We start from the raw sequence: 26,069 nt of genomic DNA, 5'->3' as shown, positions 1-26,069 counted from the left end.
TCGCAAGACGAATTTCCCTATGAGCTTGCTTTGCAAGACGAAAACATCTTGCGAGTTTGTTTCCTTTTTCTTAAAACCATTAATACCCAGGGAATCCGTGCTTCACAAGACGAAAAAACTCGCAGAACGAATTAATTTCGTCTTGCGAGGTACCACTGTACATGTTTTTCTCCTGGTGCCGGAGACTGTTTTCTTGTACAGCTAGAACAAGCGCTGCAGTGATGTGCTGATGCAGGAAGCAGTCGTGGAACCAAAGTAGGGCAAATGGGTGAGGCATCCAGCCAAGAACTGTGCTCTGCATCAAAATGGGGAAATTGACTTTAAAAATTTGTGGCATGGCATACTATGACAGTGTCTGTTTAAAGAAAGTTTGTTCCTGATTTTAAAACAATGTAAGAATGGGGTGCTCTGCAAATGGCAGTGAATAAAAGCAGCCAGTGCACAACAAAAGCCTCTTTGTGGAATGAGGGTGGGTTTTTCATTATTACAAATCGCCCATTTCTGAAGTGATCGGGGGGGGGGGGGGGGAGCCAGTATAGTAACTTGACTTTTGAAAAGATAAATGTTAGAACTTTGTCTATAATGTTTAGTTCATCTGCTTGTTTGGACGTTCTTGCAGGGGAGCACAGCTATTATATACTCTTGACTGAAGAACAGTACACTCCTTCTATCTGGGATAGTTGTCCTCATCCACCGAGCACGCAGCTTCGGGAATGAGGGAGAAAGGAGACACCCACCAAGCCAGCCAGATCAGTTGAATCAACCCTGGCGATCAGTGGGGTGACAGATGTCACAGCCAGATTGCCCTCACATGGCAAGTTAGAGAACCAAGGGTGAGAAATGTAACATACTCTACAGACCTGAACAAGTTAACCAATGGGCAAGACCTCTGTCCATAGCCCTTTCGTATTTGGAAAATAGCATGTTTGTTCATTTTTATTTTGTTCCAGGATGGGTGTGAAGTAAGGAGCACCAAGCCTACAAAATTTGCAAGACTGAGGGTCCACGAGAATTAGAGAACTAGAAAAAATGGAGGAAGGGGGAAAAAGAAGAGGGGATTGCTAAATCCTTTTCTCTGCAGCCCCGGAAAGTTGGGAAATCTTCTGGAACAGCGTTAACGTAAGGTAGAGGGTTGCGTATGTAAAGGGACCTCAGACAAAATGGCTTCCCTTTCTTCTTTCCAATGGGAGCACCTGCTAGATCTCAGTCTTGTGAATAAAAGTAGCCCTTCTGCTTGCAGAATGCAGTCTGGATGCAGCTTCAGGATCACTAGGACCTTCAGAAAGACCATTCAAGTCAGGTTACTGGTAACAAAGTCTATTTCCAAACACAACCTGCACTACAAGAGTGAAGCCTTTCAGGCATTGGGCCCATTTGGTCTCTGGAATGTATCAGATGAATTTCAAGTGCCTATGGAAGAGCCTTCCTTTAGTGCCCCACCTATTACCTTTTTTCTAAACAGAAACTCTAACTCAATTGCAGCATTGTGCTGAATTGAATATTGAACTCAGCAGAAGTAGCTTAATGGGTAACAAAGTTGGTACAAATTCCCCTGCAAAAGCAGAATAAAATATTCCATTAAGCAGCATTTGATTTCCACGCTTTCCAGCTCAAGAAAAAATTCCAACATCTTAAGTATTACAAACCACTTTATTTTTTCAAAAAACATAAATTTAAATTGCCAGTGTCTAGAAAGAAGCACATTCATAGCTGAACTATTCTAACATAGAATGATAAAACCGAAACTACTGTTTCAATTTCTAAATTGCAGAAAGATACAATACTTGCATACCCTCTGTTACAGTAAACAAGTGGCACTTGGGATACATAGCCTTGCAGCATTGATTTTTACACAGCAAGCATGACATGTGTTTTTAGAATTTAAACACCTGCAAATATTAGATGCAATGGCACATAGAAAATGTCTAATTGGGTCCTGCTGCTACCTCAAGTATGTCAGTGCTATGGCAAGTTTCTCTCTAGGCAAAAGAAAAAAAGGACACTGTGAAAGGAGATCTTTAATAGTTGCTTTAATTTCAAGAGATTTTAAAAGTACATGTTTAAAGACACCATTCAGTTGAATTTAATGTTTAAAGACACCATTCAGTTGAATTTAAAAGTCAAGACTTGTATTATGTTCACATATGAAGCAGCAACGTGGGTTTGTTTCATGGTCTGTTCCATAGAAATAAGGCTGGATTTTGTTTGTTACCTATTGTACAGAAAAGACATTGTTAGATACTTGAAAAAGCCTTCTTAGTGTGCATGGCAGACATGAACAGTTCAGAAATAATGCAGGAAATATTAGGATGGAAATACAGATGAAGAAAAATCACAGGACTACTGCTAATCTAAGCCGGGGTGGGGAACTTTTATGGATCTGCAAGCCAGAAATTTCAGGATCCAGCCTCACAGGACTTCAAAAGCACTCTTACCACCTAGGCAACAGATGCATGAAGGAGTTCCCTGTGAGGTGGTAGAGATTAAACCTGCTTTGTTTTGCCAACACACTATCAGGAATGCCCTTCTAGGATTCTGATTGTGCACTGGCAACCATATCTCAGGCCTGACCTACATATAACCAGGTGTGGGGCAGGTTTTTGTTATTTGGGTAAGCAAGTACTTGCACCTCAGTTCCATTTTTGTTTTACTGTTCATTACTTAATTATAAATTTAAAAGATAATACAAATTAAAGAAATAAGGTCATTGGAGTATTATCAACATCCTTAAAAACACTTGAGAAATTTGAACTGTGGTATATTTATGCAGACTCACTTTCTTTAAAAGGTGTTTTTGGACTGACATTTTCTTTGACAGAATGCTGAAAAGCTTTAGAAGGATCGAATCGCTTGATGCCTTGAATCGCATTCATTTGGTCCTCAAGCTCTCCCCGAACTTTCTTTTCCTTTGCTACTTGAGATCGTAGTTTTAATACCTCCTAAAGAACAGAAGACTTCAATGTAAGTTAAACAACAAATTCGGTGACAACATGAAAATATGTGACTCAAAACCGCTTCAGTTAAACTTTATCCGACTTAATTCCACTCAATCTGAAGGCCTAAAATGCACAACAGCTTAACAATTAACTCATGGATTGTGTATGTACAAAAATTTTGATCATAAAAAATCTAGTTTTAATATTATGGGACCATTGGGAAAAGATTAGTCCTTGAAGAATGCTCTTCGACTCCCCCGCACTCCCAAAATTGAAATTCCCCCTTTCATTAGGCAGTACAACAGGAAATTCTCCCTTACTTTTACCTGCAAATAGCTCCTGACTGGTCTCACTTTACACTATTGTTGGCTCTGTTTCCACATCACAGTAAGCCATTTTAAAAACACAACTCTGGTAGCATGCTGATACAGGCTCAAGTTTGTCATGCTGCCTGGCCTTGTGAATTGTTTCTCTCCAAATAAACTATGAGCAGGAAGCCAAGAACAAACCTTGTTTACTACTACAGTATTGGTTTCCATCTCTGCAAACAAACCATGACCTAGGTTTGAGGCATAAAAAGAACAACGGGAGCTGAATGAGAACTTTTCAGCACCTATTCACATTAAATCATCGTGTTTAACTATGGTTTAACGTGACATGTGAACCGGGCAATTGTAAAAATCCATTAGGCTTTATCAGCTTTTAAAGATATCTACATCAAACATAGCTCTAGGACACATTCAGAATCTTCTGTGGCTATGACTATCAGAAAGCATATGTTCAGCTTTTAAAGGACTAAACTCAATGGGTCTAATTGCCAAAAAATGAGGAATAGCAAAAGAAACTCCTTCTCTATACATCACATTGTCTTTGTTCCGACAGGCATATCCTCAAACCTTTTTCAGCACAGACCTTGAAATAGTTGACTCAGAGTTTGGCTGGCTTGTGGTTTCTTTACATCCTCTTCTGCAACACTCCCTGCTGCCCCCAGCCAGGTGCAAAAATAGTCATCTGCATCCTGCCAGTTGACAGGAACTTGTGAAGTAGTCCCCTCCCTCCCTCAAATGCTATTTTCTTTTAATTCACATGTTTATTTCATCTAATTCTTAACTCACCCCCTTCAAACAAGCAAACCTATGGTAGGGTACATTAATCTGAAAAACAGGCAATTCCACTAAAAACCTTAAAAGAATCAGTATAACAGCTACTCCTTATGTATTGTCAGTGGCTCAATATGTCAACAATCTACCTTAAAAAGCCCGGCTGGTGCTGAAAACATATGCATTTCTTTGTACCTCATGCCATCTCCCCTACCCCTCACAGTGTCAGGCTATTGCTGGATTTTTTCATGGCCCCCATTTTGCATCCTAACTGATGGGTACTCAGCCTCCTGAGTTTGTTTTGCTCCAAGCCATAGCAATGCTGCATATCACAAACCTGTTTCAGTTGTGCATTCTCTTCTTTCAGTTTCACTACATGTTTGATTTTCTGCTTCTGATTCTGATGGCCCAACAGCTTGGCATATGCGTCGCTAAGTTTGTTCAGCTCTTCTTGGGCAGCACCATTCTCATTCAAAAGGGCATTCTTCTCCGCCTCGTATGCATCAAGTTGTTTCTGAAATGTAACATTTAATATACGCTGAACTACAAGCGATCAGCAAAACTCGAGTTGCTTTCAGATGCTGTGTCCTTACTGTATAACCAATTCAATAACGAAACTGCCCATTACCCCCCACACACCCCGGATCAAATCCAACATCAACCCCTCATGTGCTTGAGGGTCCCCAACCCTCCAGAGAAGTTTCTGGAAGGCATAGAGGGTTGTAGAGGGGAAAGGGAACTGCACATGTATGGTCATCACTGAATTTTACCCACAGCTAATAGTGTTTAAGCCAGGGGTAGTCAACCTGGTCCCTACCACCCACTAGTGGGTGTTTCAGGATTCTAGGAGGGCGGTAGGGGGTTCTATGGCACAAGCTGAATCCTCCTTCCATCGAGCTCTGGTGGGCGGTAAGGAAATTTTACCATCAAGAAAGATGCATTAGTGGGCGGTAGGTATAAAAAGGTTGACTACCCCTGGTTTAAGGCAGCGGGAGCACCTGGAGAGTAGTGAAAATTCCAGAGTTTATTTTGGTATTTTTTGCAGTATCTAGACTCTTAATGGCTTTAATCAGACTAACCTGAAAGGGTTTGACTTTATTAAGCAGGTCTTCGTACTGGGTACGCCATGTTTCCAGGCTCTCTCTGCAATCAGCTTCTACTTTTTCAGCAACAGTTCTCCTAAGGAAACAGAAGCCATGCAATTCATTCCTCATTTCAGAGATCCAATTACCTGATGCAAGACCCAGGGGAGCCTGCATTTGGGGCATCAAGGAGCATGCTTTTACACCTGCTTCACCCTAGTCTCCTTCCTGGGATCCTTATAAAAGAGGAGCTATGGTGGGAAGGTGGCTGCCCAAAACTTTATTTCTGCTCTCTGGCATTCTGGACATTCTTGTCTCTAGGTAGGTGGGGGGGACATGTATATTTTTCATACACACACACACACACACACACTTGTTGGTTTGTGTGTGTTGGGATTTTGTCTTAATTTTTGTAAACCAAGGTTATTGCTCGAATTTCATATACTTCTTAACCTTTGTGAGCCACCTTTTTGGCCAGAACACAGCACAGAAATAAACTCAAACTTGTGAAACTTACCTTTCTATTTCAAGTTGCTTTTTAAAGTATTCACTTTGTTCTTCAAGTTTTGCTTGCAGATTAGCAATTTCCACAATACTCGATTCTTTGATTCTTTTTATTTCTTCATCTTTTAATGCTACTTTTGTCTGGGCATCCAGAATCATCCTAAGTGGGGAGTGGGTAAAGAGAGGGAGGAGATCTTTTTAAATTCTCCACCTGATGGATGGTCGGCAAAAAAATAGAATGAACATATAAATAAATGGCACAAATCGCCCTGAGAGTCAAGTACTAAAAGTCAGTCAAGAGTCAAGTACTTTGACTAGATCCTCACTTTGTAGGATCAAATCTGTTATGCAATTTACACACTGGTACAATGTGAAGGATTTGCATTTTTAAATTATTATTATACAAGTCCTATCCTGTATGCATGCTTTTCTTTGATAGGACCAAGAGACAAGACTGCTCCCCTCAGCTGTTATGTGGGCCTTTGGAGATGAATATGTAGCTTATTCTGTCTAAACCTTTTGATGGGGGGGGGGAGATGTTATAATTTATTATCTGTGCTAGTGACAAACAACTCTTTAGCCTAGACAGTCAGAAATCTGGCTGAGCAAACACATGTAAATATCATCCCACTTCACCATCAGGTCTATCAGGTTAAATTTCTTATCATTGCCCTTACCTTGCATTTTCTTCCTGCGCCATTTCTTTGGCAAGCTGCGCATCTTCCATCTTTTGGGTCATATGCTGAACAGTTTTGCTCATCTCAAGTAATCTGTCCTGCAGGGCCGTTTTCTCTTGTTTGAGGGATGTGATTTCTTGGACCACAAAAGCTTTGTAACTAAGAAGGGTTACAATATTTACATTCCTGCTTCACTTGTGCGCTCAAGCTCTCCTTTGCCATGCCTTACACACCATGCTTTGCCCCACTCTCACCCCTGGCATTGGTCAACTCACTCTTCCCATTCCTCCTTGCCTACATGTCAACAACTTAGATCGAGTCGGGGGAGGCAGGAATTAAACTTCCTTCACAGGTGCAAACTATCCGGACAAGGATCACGCTGCTTCAGAGCTCTGCACAGCAGAATTCAAGTCACTCATGGGAATTAAGGTTTTATCAAGGGCTTAATGCCAATTTCCCCATGTGCCACACAAAACCCCATCATGTTTCTGGTCAAATAATGCCTTTAATTTTTCTATCCCTTCTACATAAGGGATGGGAAGCCTTCCAGATGTTGTCAGACTCCAACTCCCATCATACCCAATCACTGGGCATGCTACTGGGATATGATGATGGGCATTGAAGTCCCAACAGAATCTGGAGTGAGCAACCATTTATCCATTCCTGCCTCCTCCCAAAAGGGAGACTAGCAAGGTTGGTGTCATAGACAGCTATTAAATTACCCACCCACCCTCATTTCAGCAAAGTTAGTTAAATATATTGAACCTTGTAACACGGCAACAAGGTAGTCCATACTCATTTTATGGCATATAAAAAGCAGCAATACCAGGGAGTAGATGAGGGCAGGGGAAAGGGACTGCCCTGCTTCTGCTACTCCTAGATGCTTTCCTTCCTCCCCAGCACCACCTGCCTTTTGGGAAGGATCCCAAAGAGAGAGTGTGTCTACTACTGTTTAACAACACAAAATCCTTTGTTGCAGAAGCAAGTCAATGCACATGCAAGATGAATGTGTCTGCAGCAGTTTGCCTTGATAAAATTCTGGAACTGGGGTGGGGGGCCTGAAACCCTCTGCAAGTGTTCAGATTTGTGTTAATGGGAGATGAAAGCTGAAATAAATAAGAATCATTGGGGGGGGGGAACGGACACAGAGAGCTATCCAATGCCCACAATTTGCTTTGCCCATCCCATCACCATGTCCTGATTTGGATGTTTTCATGGGCCAAAGGAAAAGGGGAAAGGCCAGTGTTCTACAGTTCTTAAGACCAGCATCAACAAAAATAAGTCAACTGTGAAAGGGGGAAAGAAGGAGACAGAGGGGAAACACCCCATTTACACAAGAGCAGAGAAGAAATGAAAGCATCCACTTACTACCCAAAGACTTACGTACGTTTCAAATTCAGCAACAGTCTCCCCAAGCCTACACAGAGTATTGCTATGCTCTTCTTGCATCTTCACAACGGTACTTCTGCGCAATGAACCTAACTTCTCCAACTCTTCAGTTTTCCTGGGGTAGGGAGTGGTGAGTCAAAAATTGAACAGCAGTATTTTTTAAGAACAGCCCCCCAAAGCTAGCCAAAATTTTATGAGCCAGTGCCTCCAAGTGCATGTTTCTGAGTCCAATGCAACCTTTCCTTTAAAGTACCCTAGTCCTTTTGAGTTAAAAGCAATGTGCACAAAATGGCTTAGTTCTCTCTCCCTCTCTCTCTCTCTCTCTCTCACACACACACAGTTTTGTCAATATATGTCATCTGATCTTTTTCACCTGCAGCTTGAAAGACTACAGCTCAGGTACAGGTTTGCTCACATCACCTGCCATTTGTGAGAACTGTGTCTAAATGTAAGTATGCAAATCACTGTTTCTCTACACACCCTCTCAGTTCTGCTTCCAGTGCTGCTAGCTTCTCAGCTTGGGATTCCTTCACATTTTCCAAGTGTTTCACCACCATCTCAACTTGGTCTTCTTTAGCGTGCAGTCTCTCCAACTCAGCCATGGTTTCTCTCAATTCTCTTTCCAATCCCTGACGCAAATTAGCAGAGGCCACCTGAAGTAGATTCAACAAATAGCATGTAGCTCGAGTGAACCCATTAATCAGAACAATCTGCCAAGTTATCCTTCTTTCTGATCATGTTCTGCTTCAACCCAACATTCTCTGCCACTGCTTCCTAATTTAAGAAAGTATTCTAGACACAGATGTTGTTTTTTGAAACTATTTTGATGAAATTTTGAGACACTACCCCACCACTACGCCCACAGCCCAATCTCTCCGTGGCAAATTGGGGTGGCTGATTCAATAATCTGAGACATAACCCAAAGCTATGCCCATTATGCTCCAATACTGCCAAGAGTGAAATAGGTTAGGAAGCTTCAGATAATGTGAAATAGCAGCACAAAATCTCCAACAGTAGTTGTTCTTTGTCTGCAAATGGTGACTAGCGGGATAAAATTCTTCAGCTTTCTAGACTCCTGCTCAGCTTTATTTACATTATAGGCTTCCTTCTGCTTTTGGCGCTCCTGTTCTTCTTGAATCAGTTTTTCTTTCAGAAGATCTATTTGCGCATTTGCCGTTTTCTCCTTTTCTCCATATTCAATTAAGCATTTCTCTAAAAAAAAAAAAGAATACAAAGTTACACAAAAAAACTGCTTGGATAGAACTTTTAAAATTCTAACTTTTCTGCCATTCCCAGTTCATTCCTAGATTCCTGCATTTGTGTCTCCCAAAGTAAAAGTAACATACAGGAAGAGGTTTGCTTGGCACAATGATTTCCACCACCAATAAAAATAAATTGCCTCATAATACTGTGCACATCAGTCAAGATTAAACTTGGAGCTGTCATTGAGAAAATGAGAGCCAGCTGAGGTCTGTTTTGAAAGTAACGTAGGCATATTTGGCCAAAACACACCGTAACTTTATGGTCACCTTTTTGCTGTTCAAGCAACTTGCATCTTTCATGCAGTTCTTCAATTTCTGTAGACAGCGTTGCTTCTTTCGTTTCAAGAGTATTTTGCAATGTGTCAATGTCCTTATTCTTGGCTTCTATTATTGTCTCTAACTGGATGACATCCAGCTTGTATTTATCAACTTGTTCTGAAACATTGCTGTTGGGGAGAAAAAGAGAAACACATGATATTCTTAGTTTACAGTAGGTTTACTCTGGCAAAAGTTAGATCTCAGCTCAGCAACTTCCCCTAACTTTGCAATGTAGCGAGTCTTATTTTAGGCCTCTGTCCTGCCAGCAGTCTCTTCTGAGAAATATTCTGAAGTAGTCACATTTTACTACTGCTTGAAGAGGAGATCACAAGAATATCTTGGTAAGCCTGCCGTAGTTATTTTTGTTTTGTTCATTTAAAGGTTATATTTAGCATGCTGCTCCTTGATCGGATCTTCATTTCATCTTCAGGTAAGGACTTGGATCCCATTAACATCTTCAAACTCTCCAAACCAGAAACAGAGGTCACCCAAAGTCCTTTAGAAATCAATGCTTGAAACAACTGCTGGGACTGAAATATGCCAAAAAGTTACCCCAACAGGCCCTTATGATTTCGTTGCTGTTCCTAAAATGCCCAAAGATGCATTTAGGAGAGGTACTGGCTCTCGTGCAGTTTTAGAAGCTTCTGGCTGATGACTCCTCAACGTATATTATTCCTTCAAGGGGAATAAGAGTAGCAGATATCCACAACCTAAACACTCCAGTGTCTAAATGCCTTCCCAAATAAACATAAGCTGGTATGTTAGCCAAAGATATAGTAATATTAGCAAACTGCATTTTCTAGTCTAGCCTTTCCCAAACTGGTACCCTCCAGATAGAATCCAAATCCCATCAAACTTAGCTAGCAATGCCACTGGTCTGAGATAAACAGATGCTGTAGTATAGCAATATCTTGATGACACCTGGCTGGAGAAGACAATCTTAATTAACCATAATCTCTACCCTTATAAATGATGGATGCACCAGCATCTTGGGTTAGAACAGCTACCTGCTGGTAGTCTCTTCTTTTCTCAACATTACCATCAATGCTGACTCAAGATTCATCAGTAAGCCAACATGGACACTTGTGGTCCATCCCATCCACAAATGCCAACTTCTCCACACCCTGCCTTCAGTTCCATAGAACAGCAGCAGCCTAGGCAAAAACCCAGCTTTTATCTCAGTAAACATTTGTGACACCTGCTCTGAGAACTAGCAATGGACTCGTCACCTCTAAAAACGTAGCTCGTGGCAGTTATGGCTTTCAGAACCACTAGCTTCACACTTCAGTTTAACAAGTGCAGACAAATGCCCAATTAGGCAAATTCAAATCTTAGGCTTTTCGTAGAAATAAAATGTACAAGGCCAAGTCCCAAGGTTCCTTTACCAGACAGTGCTTGTGTCAAAGATGTGAAATTAAGACTGTAAGTATACTTGACTTACGCAAGTTCTGCAATGTATTCCAGGAGATTCTCTAAGTCACATGTCTCTTCAGCTTGCTTTTCACTTGCTGTCCTAAAACAGAATGAAAATGTAGGGGAGCATGGAAAAGGGTCTTTAAAAACTCGATCAGAAAAAAGTGAGTGTTAAGTTTTCCAAAAGGAACGTTCCAGCCATGTAGGGGCCTAAAATATGTAGTTAAGTTTTCAACTGGAAAGTACAAAATAACCAAGAAATGGAAAGAAGCAGTTTCTTTCCTAGGGTATACAGAAGATCAGTTACTTAGAATCCTTACCACAGCCCAGGTAGCAGCTGAGCTTTACAAAGTTGAAAACCATTGGGAAAAGATGCAGAGGACCATATTCAACTAACTCCTGCTGAAAGGACCCCCACTGGAATTAATGAACCTAATTTAGTCATGTCCATTAACTTTAATGGGTCTACTCTGAGTAGGACTAGCATCAAATATGACAATCCCCTCTTATCTTAATGTCCCAGAAGTCAAGCTTGCTTGGCAGTTTTTGTTTAACTAGGTGCATAAAGGCATCAATGTCACCTTTCTGAAATGTGTTTTTCCATTAAAAAAATTCTAGGGATATATGTTCAAAATCATGGCCTATGTTGTCAAATGTTCACTGACAATTTGGACATACAATCTCTATTTCTATCTAAGCATTATTTTATCAGTATCCAAGGGTACGCAAAGCCATAGCAAATAAAACCTACAGACCAACTGAACTGTGGAAAGCAGCAGCGTGGTGCTGCTCATGTTATCACATAATGTTTACAACAAGCAATAGAGGCCACTCAGTAGAGACTCCATCCTCAACCACTACAGGTTAAGACCTGAAAACAATCACTCTGTGTTGGATACTTCTGGACCATTGATATCCCTACAGTCATCATGTTCCAGCTCTTTTCTTAGCTATTTCTCTTAAAGGCAAAGGCACTTAAGAGTTCAGGAGTCACAGGAGAAAGCAACGCTAAATACAAGGACAACACCCCTCTTTCTCTCCACTCCCAGCTAAGCCATTGTTATAAACAGAGGTGCTGATTTTGAACAGAAATTCATTTGGATAGAAAAGTGGGGAAGTTTACTGTCCAACATCTGATTTCAATTACTATTGATTAAATGGCTCTCCAGTGAGCAGATGGTACTGCTTCCTGTCACTTAAGATGTCCAACTAGGACACGCTAGTCAAAAAAACAACATGTTATGGCTCAAATTGCTTGGCCGCTCTAAAAGATTCCAACAGAGCATTATTGCTAACTAAGGAGCAAAGTAACTGAAGTTGAATGGACTAACTGAAGGAAACATACTTTAGCTTGCAAATGTATTTCACTGGCCACTCACCTGCACCAAGTCTGAAATATTTAAGTAATGCCTCTTTTTTCTTTTTTAAAAAAAGCCTTAAAAAGTAACATTTTGGTGTTTCAAAAAGCAGTTTGCCATAGAAGATGGTTACAGACTCTTACCTCTTACCTTTCAAGACCCATTACACTTAAAAGGTTAGCCTACTCAAGTACCACAAAGTTAACAAAAAGGGCTGCTGTTTGACATTTCATGCAGTAACTTACAGTTGCTCTTCCAGCTGTGCTACTTTTTCCTGTGACTGCACCAAGTCTTTTTGAACTTTGTGCAGTTTCATTTCTGTGTCTTCCTGTTTAACGGGGCCTGTCTAAAAACCACACACATAGGCATTACACAAAAGATTAAAACCTTAAAAGATAATCAAACCTTCCCTTATTGAATTTTTTTCAAGTTTAGCAGCAATAAGTCAACCAATAAAAGGAACCTAACCTGAGCAATGTGAACTCTCCCACTGTTCAATGTCTACATTAGCAATTTTGAATTCTCCCTCACTGATGGATTCATGAAGAAAATCTGTAGTCGTAGCAGATCAACATTGAGGGTGGTATTCACCTACTGCATCCCAGCAGAGCAAGGGTGTCTGCTTGCCCATAAGAATACTGCCCCCAGCCAAATTTGCTTGTGTTGAGGGAACCCCAGAACAATTTTTCTGGGATGTGGTGGTGGTGAAGGGAAGAACATCCTTTTGTGCAAGGAGAAATCTTTGCACTAATGGAATGAGACTTAGCATTACATTAGATTTCACCCTCCCTCTCCCCATAAGCCAAGAAGTTTAAAGTCTAAGTTATACTGTGATAGATATGGTTTTAATCCCAGTCTGAGTACTGCAACTCACCTTCTTTGCATTCCTAAGATTCCGCAGCTTCATTACCTCTATCCATAGCCTTGTATTCTTCCGTGTTCCATCTTCAAGGAACTTAAGGGGAGAAAGCAGGAGAGAAGGAAAGTTTTCTTCTCAATTTTAGTTCTGATCTCTAGGAATCTTCAGGAGCAACCTAGCTAGAACAAATCTTATCTGGCCAAAATTACTCTCTGCCATTCTAAATTACAGTGGGAACAAATTGGAGTGTGAGCCTACAGAACTGTTCAAGGTTGTTAAAACAAAAGGAGTATGTGAAGAGCTCCAAAAGGACCTCTCCAAACTGAATCGGTGGTAAAACAGCAAATGAAATTCAAGGTAAACTTGTAGAAAGTGATGCATACCAGGACAAAGATACCCTCAATTTCACATGTTTACTCTTGGGTTCTGAAATGGCAGTGGCTGGCCAGGAATGAGACCTTGGGGTCATAGTGGATAGTTTGCAGAAGATGTTGACCCAGTGTGTGGCAGCTGTGGGAAAAGGCCACCAAGTTGGCTTTAAAAGAGGATTAGACAAATTCATGGAGGACAAGGCTATCAATGGCTACTAGCCACAGTGGCTCTGCCACTGTCTCTGAATACCAGGTGCTGAGAATTGCAGGTGGGCAGAGTGCAGTTGTGCTCATGTTCTGCTTGCAGGCTTCCCACAGGCATCTGGTTGGCCACTGTGAGATGGGTCATTGGCCCGATCTAATGTAGAATGCCCCAAAAGTAATTTAAATAAAGAGAAGGATTTAAAGGGAAGTCCCCTTGCAGTCAATGAAACGTATTCCCATGCCTTGTGTGTTCAGCAGCCTTGCCCAACCTGATGCCCTCCATACTCCCAGCATCCTTGATCATTGGCTAGGCTGCCTGGGGCCGATGGAAACTGTAGTCCAACACATCTGGAGAGCATCAAATTGCAGAAGGCTATTGCAGGGCATTACAGCTTCTAGCACGTGCATAAACCCATCCATTGGAAATCAGTGCTTTGAAGTGCACACAATACATAGTTACTTCTGTGTTCATCTTTTCAATGCCAATGTAGGGTGTCCTGATGAAAGAGAACTTGCTGCACAAAACCCTCACATTTTAAAGTTTGTTAAAGGGAAGAATGTCCCATGCTTAAGTTTGTTACTGTCCAAAATCACATTAAGTAGATAGCGAGCCAATACAGTCAAACATTGGTTGTTGAACATAATCCATTCCAGAAGCCCGTTCAGGTTCCAAAACGTTCAGCAGTCGAGGCGCGGCTTCCGATTGGCTGCAGGAACCTCCTGTACTTGAGCAGAAGCTGCATCGTGTGTTCAGCTTCCAAAAAACATTTAGAAAACCTGAGCTTTTATTTCCAAGTTTTCAGCATTCGGGAGCTGAAACGTTCCAAAATGGAGGCGTTCGGGAGCCGAGGTTTAACTGTATACACCCCAAAATTAGTATTTACTTGGTAAAATAAAGGCATAATTGTAAACAACTTAGCAGGGCCACCAAGAAAGGTGGAGAAAGGATGGACATCATCTCTATTTTTTTTAACTACACAGATTATAACATGTTTGTGAAATTACTGTTCACCCACTGTGCCTTAAGGACAGACCCATTCAAGCACAAAGCTTTGCAGGAGGAAACTGCCACCAGAAGATAGGTGCTCATCCTGCCTCTTAAAGAGGGGCTAAACACCACAGCAGCAACATAAACCATAATGATATGTACCTTTGATTTCAGTAATTCATTGGTCCTGATCAACTCCAGCTGCTGCTTTTCCAGAGAAGCAATATTCGCCAAAAGTGAGGTTTTCTCCCTAATTGCAGCAGACAGCTTTGACTCAGACTTTGCAAGATCTTCCTCCAGAGCTTGCAGCCTTTTATCCTGCTGGCCACGTTCTCCAAGCAGCACCCGAATCTACAGCAATACACATGAAATTAGATGAGAAATAGTTCCAGGAAGCAAGTCCCCCCTCCCCCACAATATTGTTTCATTACTAATTAAAATTCCAAAATGTTCTCGTTATAAGTAACACAATTGAATTAATTGTCCCAGGGCACTTGCAGACTGTCATTATTTTTGGGTGGGTTTCAGTCCAGTGTTAGAAACTGAGAAATGAAAGCTAGGACCTAAATGGCAACTTAAAACTAGGTTGTGGGCACAACAACAGAATGTCTGGGCACTCTTTTTTATAACAAGAATACAAAGCTGAAAATGAATGAACTGCAGCTAAAATATTATGTTCATTTTTCACATGGTCTAGTCCTTTCCCCCCAATATTCCCCTCCCCTAATATTCTTAAGAGGCTCTCTTCTCCAATCTTCAGAGAGTAGAAAGAAGTGAGGAGGCAGAAAAATGGGAGTTTCAAACACTGATTCAGTTGCAATGCCAGCAAATTCAGTTTGCCACAATTACAGCTGTTTGGGAAGGCTTGTGTCACAAACCCACTTCCCTGAATGATCAGAATTTTTGTGATATAAGTAAGTGGTGGGGAAATGCAGTGGAACTGATGCAATGTCATCAAAGCTCCCTACAAATACATACGAATGAATGCTCAGTAAAGCAAGCTGTCTGAATGGAACCCCAAGTCACCCACCAGAGCAATAATTCACATGTCAGCTTTTATAAATGATTTCAAAGTAGTTTACAAGTAAGCCAACCATAAATCCAACATTACATATAAACAAAGAACTATCACTGAAACACTCCAGACACCTGTAACATCAATGTCAAAATGGTTTATGATGTTGAGTTTGATGATAGCCAGGTGACTTAAAGGGCCTTGGGTACTTCCAAGGGGAGTTTCCTATTGTGCTGACTAATACACAAATTGATTTGGCCACCCACTTATTTAATCATCACTAGGAAATTTGGGGGGACAGTAGTGACACTGAGGGAAAATGCTGCACTCCAATATATCCAGTGTCTTCGGTCAAATTATATAGTAACAAATCTTTGGCTCTCCAACAAACCTGAAAAGGTTTAAGAATTAATTGAGACAAAGAAGAAGAAGAAGAAGATATTATTTATATGCTGCCCATCTGACTGGGTTTCCCCAGCCACTCTGGGCAGCTTCCAACAAATTAAATGCATTAAGCACAGTAAAACATCAAACATTAAAAACTTTCAGGTTCTGCAAACCTATTCTAAAAGAACCATAGATGTTCACACCAGAAATGCAATAGATTTATTTAAATAAGCTACTAAAAGAGATGTAGGTGTTTATACCTCTTTTTCCAACTCCTTGCATGTTTTCAGGTCTTTTTTGCTGGCCAAATCCTTTCCTGCTTTCATTCCCGAGCTGTTTGGCTTTAAATTCTAGAGGCCAAGAAAAACAGTTTGTTTCATAAAAGGGCTGAAACCCAAAAAATCAATTTCCTTTTGCTTTCACCCACACTTTATGAGCACAGCTTTTCAGAAGTACAAATGCAACTTATCCAGCAGGCAGTTGAGAAATATACACATGCACGTTCCCAGTTGCTGGGAAAAAACATTTCCCCAGATTTCTGTGCATGAAGAAACTCCTAAAGACAAGTGATCTTTCGGTCTATCTCAGTTTGACAGTTATAAAGAAAAGAGAAAACTTTAGCAAAATTATCCTGGGTGGGGTGCAGAGTTTTGTGGTGCTTATCTTACTTTTATGGTAAGTAATGGGTGCGTGCTTTTCCTTTCATTCTAGAAATTATCTCACCAATTGTCTGCCCTCTACAGCCTTCATGGGTGCCCATATTTCAATTAAAGTCCAGGGGAGGAGGTCATGAGGAGGCAACTCTTCCCACAGGACTTTCTCAAGTCAGGAAGCTCAGACAGCCAGGGAGGCTGCAAAGGACTGGAAAATGTTTGCTATAAAGTGTGCATATATAACGCTCCACCCTATGCCATCTTGCAACAATAAGGTAAGCTCGAAACCTACATCCATAAAAAGTATAGAGAAGTTCTATTGAGTTCCAAGAACAAAGCAGAAACATGGAAGCCATTCCCCGGGGAGAAAAAATAATAATGAAAAGTTAAAGGGCAGATTTTGACACAGCACTAGAAAAACGCCAAGGGAGACGCAAAATAGAATATGAATCCTACTTTCGAGTCAAGTTTTCTTGCAGCAGTTGATGAAGATTTCATACTGGTAACATTCTGCTGAATTCCTGCATCCTCTACGAAAAGAAAAAAATAAGAGAATTTCCACCAGATTCCATTTCCAAATTATTTGTTCAACATCCTTAGATGTTTGGCATCCATAGATAGGAAACACAAGAACAATCCATGAAATGAGGCTGGTGGACAAAATGAAATGGAGAACCAAGTGTATTATGCATTCAATGCAACATAGAAACCTGGCAGATCAAGGTTCCACTTGCACAAGTATAAGCCTATCACCCTTGAATTAGAAGAGGGTGGCAAAGTTTTGCACTATTGCATTTGTCTGTGTTCCCACATGTGGAATTTCCATCTTGCAGAACCATCTGAAAAAGGTTTATGTTTCAGCCATTTTTAAAAAAAGGACTAAGCAGATGTACTTCTATTTCCCAGGTGTCTCACAGAAAACTTTATACCACCATTCCCACATTGTCTAGACATCACAAAACAAACACTGACTATAAGCAAATCCACTTTGGGGCATGGATAAGTGCCACAGCATGAAGTTACAAGGAGAAAGTTGGAAGCTAACATGTACACAAGCACAAGTCGCCCTCAGCGTTATTTCACCTTCCATTATTCTTTGTGTGTTTAGACTAGACACCAAAATGAACAAATTTATAATTAAACAAGTAGGAATCCAACAAACAGGAGCTCTAAAGCAGAAGGACAGTAAGTGTTAATGCACATCCATAACAAGCACAAGCCATAACTCCAGCAAAAGCTCCTAAACCTCTCAGTAGTGTGTATATGAACATACATGAGTGCTGACTGCGCACATGTGAGTTCAGGTACACACGCATAACACTACTGGAGGTCATTGACAAACATGGAACATGGTTAAGAATGGAAGATGAGAACAGACTCTTCATGCATGAAGCACAGCTCTGAAGCTTGTTAAAGAAGCATCAAGCAAGCATTTGCCAATCCAGCTTTTCCACGATTTCATTACCCATATGCTCTTTGAATCGTTGGGACTTGTCAAAAGACACAGGTCCTTTTGATGGATCTGAAGTTTTGACATCGTAAGCGCCTGGTGATGGGGCACAAGCTAGATAAGGTGGGAAGAAGGATGAACATTTAGCAAAAATCAAAGCCCTAATTACAAGACCCCCATTTTTTAAAAAAATCATTTTGGATAGCCAACTGTTGCAGAAAAAGCTGAATTAATCCTTACTGCAGTGTTTGCATTCATTACATTGTGCATTGAGGTTCTTTCACTTCCTTTTCATATTTCTGTTGAGGAAGGGGACATATTTTGATAATCTCTGAATTCCTGATAGTCACGAGATGAAAGGATAGAAATGACCCAATTCAAGGGACCCTACAAACTTTAGTCTGCACCAACTAAATCAATAACAATGATCGTGAATGCATTATCAGGGCCCATTGAGAAATAATACAAATATTATACAATGTAACCATTTGCAATATTTTTATAACTTGAAAAGAAAAAAAAGCTCCAGCCATTTCCTGGTGCCTTAAGAATTGCTTGAAAAGTCAATTTTAAAATGAAGGTGGCAAAACTTAGGGCCAGTCCTACTATCAGCTAGAGAAAAACAAAGGAAGGGAGCAGTGGCGATGTGTTGGAGGACTAACTCTATGTGCACAAGGCCTGTCTGGCACCACGTAAGCCAGCCGGTGCCTTTAGGTGCAGTGAATGACCCTGTACCATCACCAATGTTTTATTATTATTGGGTTTTAAAAACGAAAATAATGTACAAATAAGTATACCAAGTTTTCTCATCTCATTTGTACAGTATATCACAAAAATAGCATAATAAATGTGGAGTAATATCTACAACATATGGTTCATTATTAGTGGTCAATGTATGAGTTCTTGGTTCATGAATTGCTTTAAAAAACAAATAAACAAAAAATGTCCAGTAGCACCTTAGAGACCAACTAAGTTTGTTCTTGGTATCTTTCATGTGCATGCACACAAAAGCTTATATCAAGAACAAACTTAGTTGGTCTCTAAGCTGCCACTGGACTTTTTATATATATATTTCGACTGCGTCAGACCAACACGGCTACCTACCTGAATTTAAATAACTAGGAAGAAAAGAGGGGGAGGGGAATGGTAAGTGGTCGGGTGGTTATGCTTCTATTCTCCTACATACCATCACCACTGTTTAAGATTAAGAACATTTATACATGGAATGAGAGGCAGAAGTGTCTTGCCCTTTGCTTCGGGCAGCAAAACATCTTGAGCCGGTCATACTAGTCTACAAACAGGTTGGTACCCAAGTGAGACCGGGCTCTGGACAAGAGAAGGCCAAACATCGCCTTCAGTGGGGAGGGGGCACAGAATTAAGTGGAGCTTCCATGTGTGCCTTAGAGAAACGGGGACAAAAAGAGGTGGGGGGGGGAGGACTGGGTGGTGGACTAGACGGGCTCTCAGCAAAGCCCTGGGTAGATACTCCCCGCTGCTTATTCACCCTCTGCGCTCTTTGGAGACGCAACCGAGCGCCCCTTCCCCACCTCCCGACCCGTTACTCACTTGGTGCCTCATTGAAGCGCCTGAGAGGAGCCTTCGGGAACGACATGGCGAAAAGCAGCGTCTGCCCAGCCTGCAGCGAGCAGAACGAATTCAAAAAACCGCGGCGCCCCGCCTCCCGCGTCATATGAGCTCAACGCAGCCAATCAGGAACTCGCGCCGACGGCCAAGAGGCTGCCACTGGGAGGAGGTGTTAGCGGGAGGGAGGCGGGGCTGGCGGGGGGGCAACGCAGAGATAGAAAGGGGAAGAGAAGCCTCAAAGCAGTTCTGAAGCGGGACGGCTCAGAAGCCAGTCCCCTGGGCTTCCTTGGGGCTTCCTCCCAGGAAGGCGGGCCAAGGGCGACGCAGACTCATTTAACGGCCTCGCTCTGCGTAAATGGGAGGGCTCTGACGTGGAAATCTATAAACAGTCTGGGAGGCGTCAGCAAACGAAGTCATCGCATTGTGTTAAGGTCTCCATGCACAGGGAAAACTTTTCCTAGATTCCACCCGTTTTCGTTGTAATAGTCTGATTTTAACGCGCGTGCTCCTCTTGAACTGTAGGCGACAGGTGTAGTTTTCTGATCCAGTTGCGGGTATCCAAAGCGCCTTTCCTTCTGCGCGCCTCCAGCAGGATGCATCCGCGCATCGTCCGGGGACGCATCCTGAGTAGGGAGCGCATTCCACAAACGAACACAATTTGCATTTCAAATCAGCGACAAGAAGCCTTTCCAAACATGAGTCTGACTGGGTGGGGTTAGGTACAAGTTTATATTCTCCAAGATGTCCGCCTTTCCTTACTTGTAGAACATTTTTTTAAATGGAGAGTGCTCTTATTTTTTCTAGCTCTATGGGCAGTGAAAAGCTGGCGGAAGTGGGGCACTTCGAGGACCACTTCCGGGGACGGGTTGCGAGGCGAAGGGACGAGGGCGCATGCGCCCTTTCCCCGGCGCTGGGGTCGTGGTGGGGGGAATGAGGCGAGGCGCCCGCTGAGTGGATGTCGGCGCCGTTCGAAGAGCGCAGCGGGCTGGTGCCGTGCGCCACACCCTGGGGCCGCTGGTACCAGACCATGGAAGAGGTGTTCATCGAGGTGGACGTGCCGCAGGGGACCCGCGCCAAGAGCGTCGAGTGCAGCCTCAAGAGCCGCCACCTGTCTCTCTCCGTGGCCGGCGAGGAAGTGCTCAAGGTGCGGGGAGGAGGAGGAGGGACCAGGGGCGGCGACTCCGCGCCCAAGCGCACGGCTTCCCCCAAAGGAATCTGGCAACTGCAGAGCTAAAGTTCTCAGCGCCCTCTATGACTGCAAGTGGGTTGGGCTAGATGGCCCGCGGCGCCCCTTCCAACTCTTCAGTCCTGTGGCTCTGGGGGTTCTTGGGAGGAAGCCATGCGCGTTGGGAGTGCTTTTTTAAAGTGCATGGTTGCGCATATTTCCTTTCTTAGTCTCTTGTAGTTAGGCTTGCTGAGTCATAACCATGCCTTGGACTAGATCCAGTGCAGGGTTTACATATAAGCTAAACAAGCCATAGCTTAGGGTCCCACTCTCTTGCCCCCCCCCAAAAAAAATAAAGGAAAAAACTGGATGTACATTTCCAAAATAGAAGATAAAAAGCAAATAATATAAAACCTACATACAGCAACAGTGTTTTGTGTTGTGTAGGCTCCTATGTTGTAAGTAATGGGCCCCACCTGCTTGCCTGCTCCCTAAAATATCACTGGTTTGCTCATTTCTATATCAATTACTTTGATAAAATACACATTTTATGTGCAAATGGCATTAGATACCTATTAGGTCCATAAATTACCATATAGCATATATTCAACACAAAAAACTGCAACAATTTGTTGTTGACAAAGACAGCTGGACAAATAAATGAGCCCCATAACCTTCAGTAGCTTAGGGTCTCATCAAATCTAAATGTGGCTCTGACTAGATTATTGGTTCCCAACCTTTTTTTGGCCATGCCCCACTTAAGCATCTCTCAAATCCTAGTGCCACTCCCGCCCCCCGACATATTATGATTATTATTCAAAATGTGAACTCCTATTCATGTGGAGGAAGCCTGAAAGGCCATTAACTGTTAATAACTCATTCTCGGATTGCCCCCCTTAAAAATCAAATTGCCACCCTATGGGGCGTGTGCCCCACGTTGGGAAGCACGGGACTAGATGATCCTTGTGGTACTTTCCAACTCTACAGTTCTATGATTCTTCTTTCTCTAGCTCCATAGCCTACCTCCCAAAGCTAGTCTGGCTGCATACTAAACCTGTAACTGCCTCAGTTCCTCTGGTGTAAGAGGAGACATTCTGCATCAAGGCAAAAGGTCCATCTGTCTTGACTCAGTGGAAAAGTGATCAGTTGATATGCTGGGAAGAAGAGTTTCTGGCAATGGTGTTATATTGTGAACCGCCCTGAGATTTTGTGATGAAGGGTGGTATATAAATGAAATCAAATAAACAAACAAACAAACAAACTATTCCGTGACATTATTGTACATGTGAGCCATCACTTATTATTTTATTATTATTTATTGAATTTATATGTCGCCCTATACCCGGGGGTCTCACTTGATGATAAGAGTCTTCAGGTGATGAATATGCATGTGTCAAACAGGGCCTCTGCCCATTTTATTGGGCATTCGTGATTATTTGTGCTCCCAGTGGTATTGGAGTGGTTATATGTGATCCCACTCTCAGTACTGTTTGCACCTGCAAAATGGTTCGGGGCAGAGATACTTCTTTGTTTCCAGTCAGTGCATGTCTGCCACTTCCTTCTGAAATCCTGTAACTTTTCATACTACTGGTGCCCCAAGTAGTCTTTAGTCCTGCTCTTGTTGCGCTATAGTCTCGTTCATGAGTGTACATGCTGACAGCAATAATGTGATAACATTGGGACAACATTGCACAACACCTCATAAACTGGAATGATCTGTGGAGGGTCCAGTTTTAAATCCACCACAATACACTGTTATTGCATCAATGACATGTTGCAGAATGCACCCTCAAAAAAACAAACATAAACTATCTCTAAAGACCTGAGTCTTTGAAAAAAGAGCTGTCTATCCAAGAGGAAAGTGAGTGTGGGAGTTTGGTAGTATCCTTGATCTCTTTCCTTGCTGCCCCCTACACTCTCTTAAAAGCGCAGGTCTGACCATACGTACTCAGAACTAAATGCTGTTGAATTCAATAGGCCTTTCTCCTAGGTAAATGGGGTCAGCCATTAATGTGGTCTGAGCCTTGTACTTGCAGATCTGTGCACATCATTAGATTTCTGCATTCCTTTTGTGTGAGCAAGCATTTGCCTGCTTCATCACATGTGGAAAGTTGTATGATTCTGCCTTTGTAGATTAATGGAATACAAATTCATGAGAAATAAAGGAGTTTATATTCAGCTTATATTGCACTATTGGGATGTTGCACACATAATAGAATCCAAACTGTATAATTAAAATGGCAATACCAGACAAGGAGATTGAGTCCCTGTAATTAAACAAATTTACTAAACTAGTTAACAAGTAGTTTTTTTCAAAAAATAGACCGAATCCAACAATTATCATTTACTTACATGCAACACAAAACAAATGATATTTCTGGAACCACCTTAAGAAGTTTGAAGATTTAAGCAAATCTTGTTTGTTTACAAATGCATGATACAACACACTTTTTAAAACAGTTAATATTTCTTTCAGGGTAAACTCTTTGATTCTACAATAGCGGATGAAGCAACATGGACACTAGGTAAAACCTTTGTTTAAGTGAACTTTTGGGAAGCAATTTAGTTTCTTTGTTGAGTTTTCTTCCCCAGTAAAGTTAATGTTTTATTCGTGGAATTTGCATGGGGTTTTCATCCTTCCTTGCAAGGGCACAGAAAGATTCACACGTGGATTGGCAGAGCCCTGTTTCTCCCTCCCTTCTCCTGAACTGCCTGGGGAGTGGAAGTAATGGATGAAATGAAGTTTCATACCGAAACTGTTTCCATAATCTTTCCACTGTTTTAGCATGCTTGTTATAAATTGTGGTTGTGTTTGCTGCCCTTCAGGAGGAAGAGTGGGATATAAATTCAACAAATAAATAAAGACTGTGCATGCCTCCCATACACCCATACAGCCTCCCTATTATGTTATGTGAGTTCCAGTTACTGCCTCATTTGGCTGAGCATAGAGATAGTTGGATGAGGTCATGATAGGCAGGCACAGACCTCCAATTCCTCATTAAGGCCTGTTGTGCTCATCACTCATGCATTGGGGCTAAAGCGGAGCATGTGGGGCTGTTACTGCATCTGCATGTGGAAGGTTGGTTTCTGTGACGTTTGTCTTTTATGCAGAGGTCCATAAAGGCACTCAACAGCTTGTTGCTGGGGAGAACATTTTATTTTTATTTTGCTCTGGTACAAGCACGAAAACAGAAAGAACTCTTACCTCCTTCTATGTATGCCTAAAGAATTATGCTTAGAGGAATGGCAGGTGTAGGGAAGCTAGAGAAAAAGAACTATCTTTCTTCTTCCTCTCCCAGTTCAGTAAATTTTTCTCAGTCCACAATACTCCTGCAGAGGCATGAAGTTTGTTCTTATTAAACGATTTGTGTACCACCTTACAAGCTTCAGTCACCTGGGAATGTGTTAATGTGGTGATAAATCTCAGAATCTCTGACAGCAATTTCGCACAGCCAAGCTGCCTGTCATATGATTGCTACTGTTAATAATTGGCAGTGGCGTAACGTGGGGGGTGCAGGGGGGGCCGGCCGCACCGGGCGCAACATCTGGGGGTTAGGGTTAGGGGGCGCAAATCCACGGGTTAAGGGGCGCAAATTACTTGCCTTGCCCGGGGTGCTGACAACCCACGCTACGTCACTTATAATTGGTCATCTTCCATCAATCTAAGTGCCCCACACCGGGGTTGGAGAACCACTTCCCCTCCCAAGCAGGATATCCATTGATATCTGAAGGGTGCTGACCCCTGCAGCAGTCTGAGGATGAATATATGAAGACAAAACAACTTAGTCACAAAAGGAGAGCTTGTTCATTTGGTGTTGGCTCCACAAACACTGTGTGTAATAGTTTAGAGAGAGCACATGCCTTTGCTTGCTGGTCAAAAAAAAGGAGCAGGTCTAAATGCAAGCAAGTTCCCAGCTGTTGTGTGTCATCTTCCTCTCTTAAAAAACACACTTCTTTAAAAAACAGAGGACCAGAAACTGATACGAATCGTCTTGACGAAAACCAACCGTGATGCTGGAAATTGTTGGAGTTCTTTGCTTGAGAACGAGTATGCTGCTGATCCTTGGGTCCAGGACCAGATGCAGAGGAAGCTGACGCTAGAAAGGTTCCAAAGAGAGGCAAGTCCGGGGACATCAGTTAATGTTTGTGGCTATGTATTTGAACCAAGATTTGTACATTACGAAAGCAGGGTATTGAGACGTATCCTGAATATAGCCGCAGTGGTATATAAAATATCTAAATAAACAAACTAGCGGTAGTGATCCCACGGACCATATCCCCAGTGTCCCTAAGTTGTGCCAGTTCTATCCTCTCTACTGCTGACATAGGAGCTGAATGTGCAATGGTCTGGACTGGGGCAGAGCGGGTGGCAGAGAGGCAGTGCGCACAGGGATGTTGGGGTGGGGTGTGCTTCCTACACAGTTTAGGGAAGAGACGGAGAAGCTATGGCCCTTTGGATGGTGTGACTCCCATGAATCCACAGCCAGTATGGTCCATGGTCCTCAGGGATAATGGAAACTGCACTTCAGCAACAACTGCAGGTTGGCCACCCCTGGGTTAGACCTTTAGAGTAAATGCTTCTTTTAATTTGCAAAGCGGTTAGCAAATGCTGCAAGTTAATCTGATGAATGGGTATAAATGAAATATTGCTTTTTTCCATGTGTGTTTTTATTTTCCTTCCCAGAACCCTGGATTTGACTTCAGTGGAGCAGAAATTTCTGGAAACTACAGCAAAGGAGGGCCAGATTTCTCTAGTCTTGGAAGATAGCTGTCTTTTTTCCCCCCCAAATGTATTCCCTTGAACTCAAGCAAAAATGTTGCGAAATATAAATTGGCCAAAGAACTCACCTGTGAGAACTAGGCTTAAAAATAGTTCACTGCTTTTTCTCGATAGCTTTTAGATCACTTAACGACAATAGGCTTTTATTTAAATTGTGCTAACATGGTAATGCTATGGCATATACATAGTTCACAAGTCAGTACTATATGTATATCAACAATAAAAAACCTATAATAATGCTATTATTATTATTATTATTATTATTATTATTATTATTATTATTATTTTAAAAACCCTGCCAGCTGAAAGTTATGTTGAAAAACTATAGGGTGCATCATTCTTTAGAATAAGAATACCACTCCCCTTGTGCTCCTGGCTTTAATTTTGACAGAAAACTGCCAACATGGCAAGTTAGTAAAATGAATTTTGAAGTGATGTTCTATGTTGTGATATATAAAAGCACGTTCTTTTGAAGGCTGGGTAATTAAAAGCAGATGTGGCATGCTGTTGCGATTCTGTGTAGCATCCACTCAGTTGACCCAAGCACAATTTGGATTATATGGAAGTGCCTGTA

General features: G+C 41.9%; 3 protein-coding genes and 1 long non-coding RNA gene across 9 annotated transcripts in view; 2 read left to right on the top strand and 2 right to left on the bottom strand.

The window, feature by feature from the left end:
- The window catches only part of CCNG1 (cyclin G1), a 130,485-nt gene that overhangs the window by 91,396 nt on the left and 13,020 nt on the right, over positions 1 to 26,069 (bottom strand). The window lies entirely within an intron of this gene.
- Positions 765 to 5,374, top strand: LOC128407737 (uncharacterized). The gene is made up of 3 exons (XR_008328869.1): positions 765 to 833; positions 951 to 1,119; positions 5,256 to 5,374. It is a non-coding gene; the product is annotated as an uncharacterized LOC128407737 (long non-coding RNA).
- HMMR (hyaluronan mediated motility receptor) lies at positions 2,001 to 19,661 on the bottom strand. Of its 5 annotated transcripts, XM_053376478.1 has the most exons (19): positions 19,533 to 19,597; positions 18,207 to 18,265; positions 17,982 to 18,080; positions 16,973 to 17,046; positions 16,124 to 16,213; positions 14,624 to 14,812; positions 12,914 to 12,994; positions 12,285 to 12,385; positions 10,710 to 10,781; positions 9,218 to 9,396; positions 8,782 to 8,900; positions 8,169 to 8,341; positions 7,687 to 7,803; positions 6,300 to 6,458; positions 5,636 to 5,782; positions 5,116 to 5,215; positions 4,374 to 4,550; positions 2,777 to 2,939; positions 2,001 to 2,212 (listed from the first exon to the last, which is right to left on the bottom strand). In XM_053376478.1, the coding sequence occupies exons 3-19, from the start codon at positions 17,983 to 17,985 to the stop codon at positions 2,169 to 2,171; spliced, it is 1,989 nt and encodes a 662-aa protein (XP_053232453.1). In that variant the 5' UTR covers positions 17,986 to 18,080; positions 18,207 to 18,265; positions 19,533 to 19,597; the 3' UTR covers positions 2,001 to 2,168. The 5 variants fall into 5 exon arrangements, with proteins under 5 accessions (XP_053232453.1, XP_053232448.1, XP_053232450.1 ...); XM_053376473.1 differs by lacking the exon at positions 18,207 to 18,265 and having other exon boundaries at positions 19,533 to 19,660; XM_053376475.1 differs by lacking the exon at positions 18,207 to 18,265 and having other exon boundaries at positions 8,169 to 8,317; positions 19,533 to 19,660.
- NUDCD2 (NudC domain containing 2) lies at positions 20,427 to 25,735 on the top strand. Its single transcript, XM_053376482.1, has 4 exons — positions 20,427 to 20,694; positions 23,192 to 23,240; positions 24,682 to 24,833; positions 25,400 to 25,735. The coding sequence occupies exons 1-4, from the start codon at positions 20,506 to 20,508 to the stop codon at positions 25,481 to 25,483; spliced, it is 474 nt and encodes a 157-aa protein (XP_053232457.1). The 5' UTR covers positions 20,427 to 20,505; the 3' UTR covers positions 25,484 to 25,735.

Source organism: Podarcis raffonei, chromosome 2 (assembly GCF_027172205.1).
Source record: "Podarcis raffonei isolate rPodRaf1 chromosome 2, rPodRaf1.pri, whole genome shotgun sequence".
Lineage (NCBI taxonomy): Eukaryota > Metazoa > Chordata > Lepidosauria > Squamata > Lacertidae > Podarcis > Podarcis raffonei.
The sequence above is the reverse complement of the archived record's forward strand: the minus strand, read 5'-3'. Positions and strand labels throughout refer to the sequence as shown.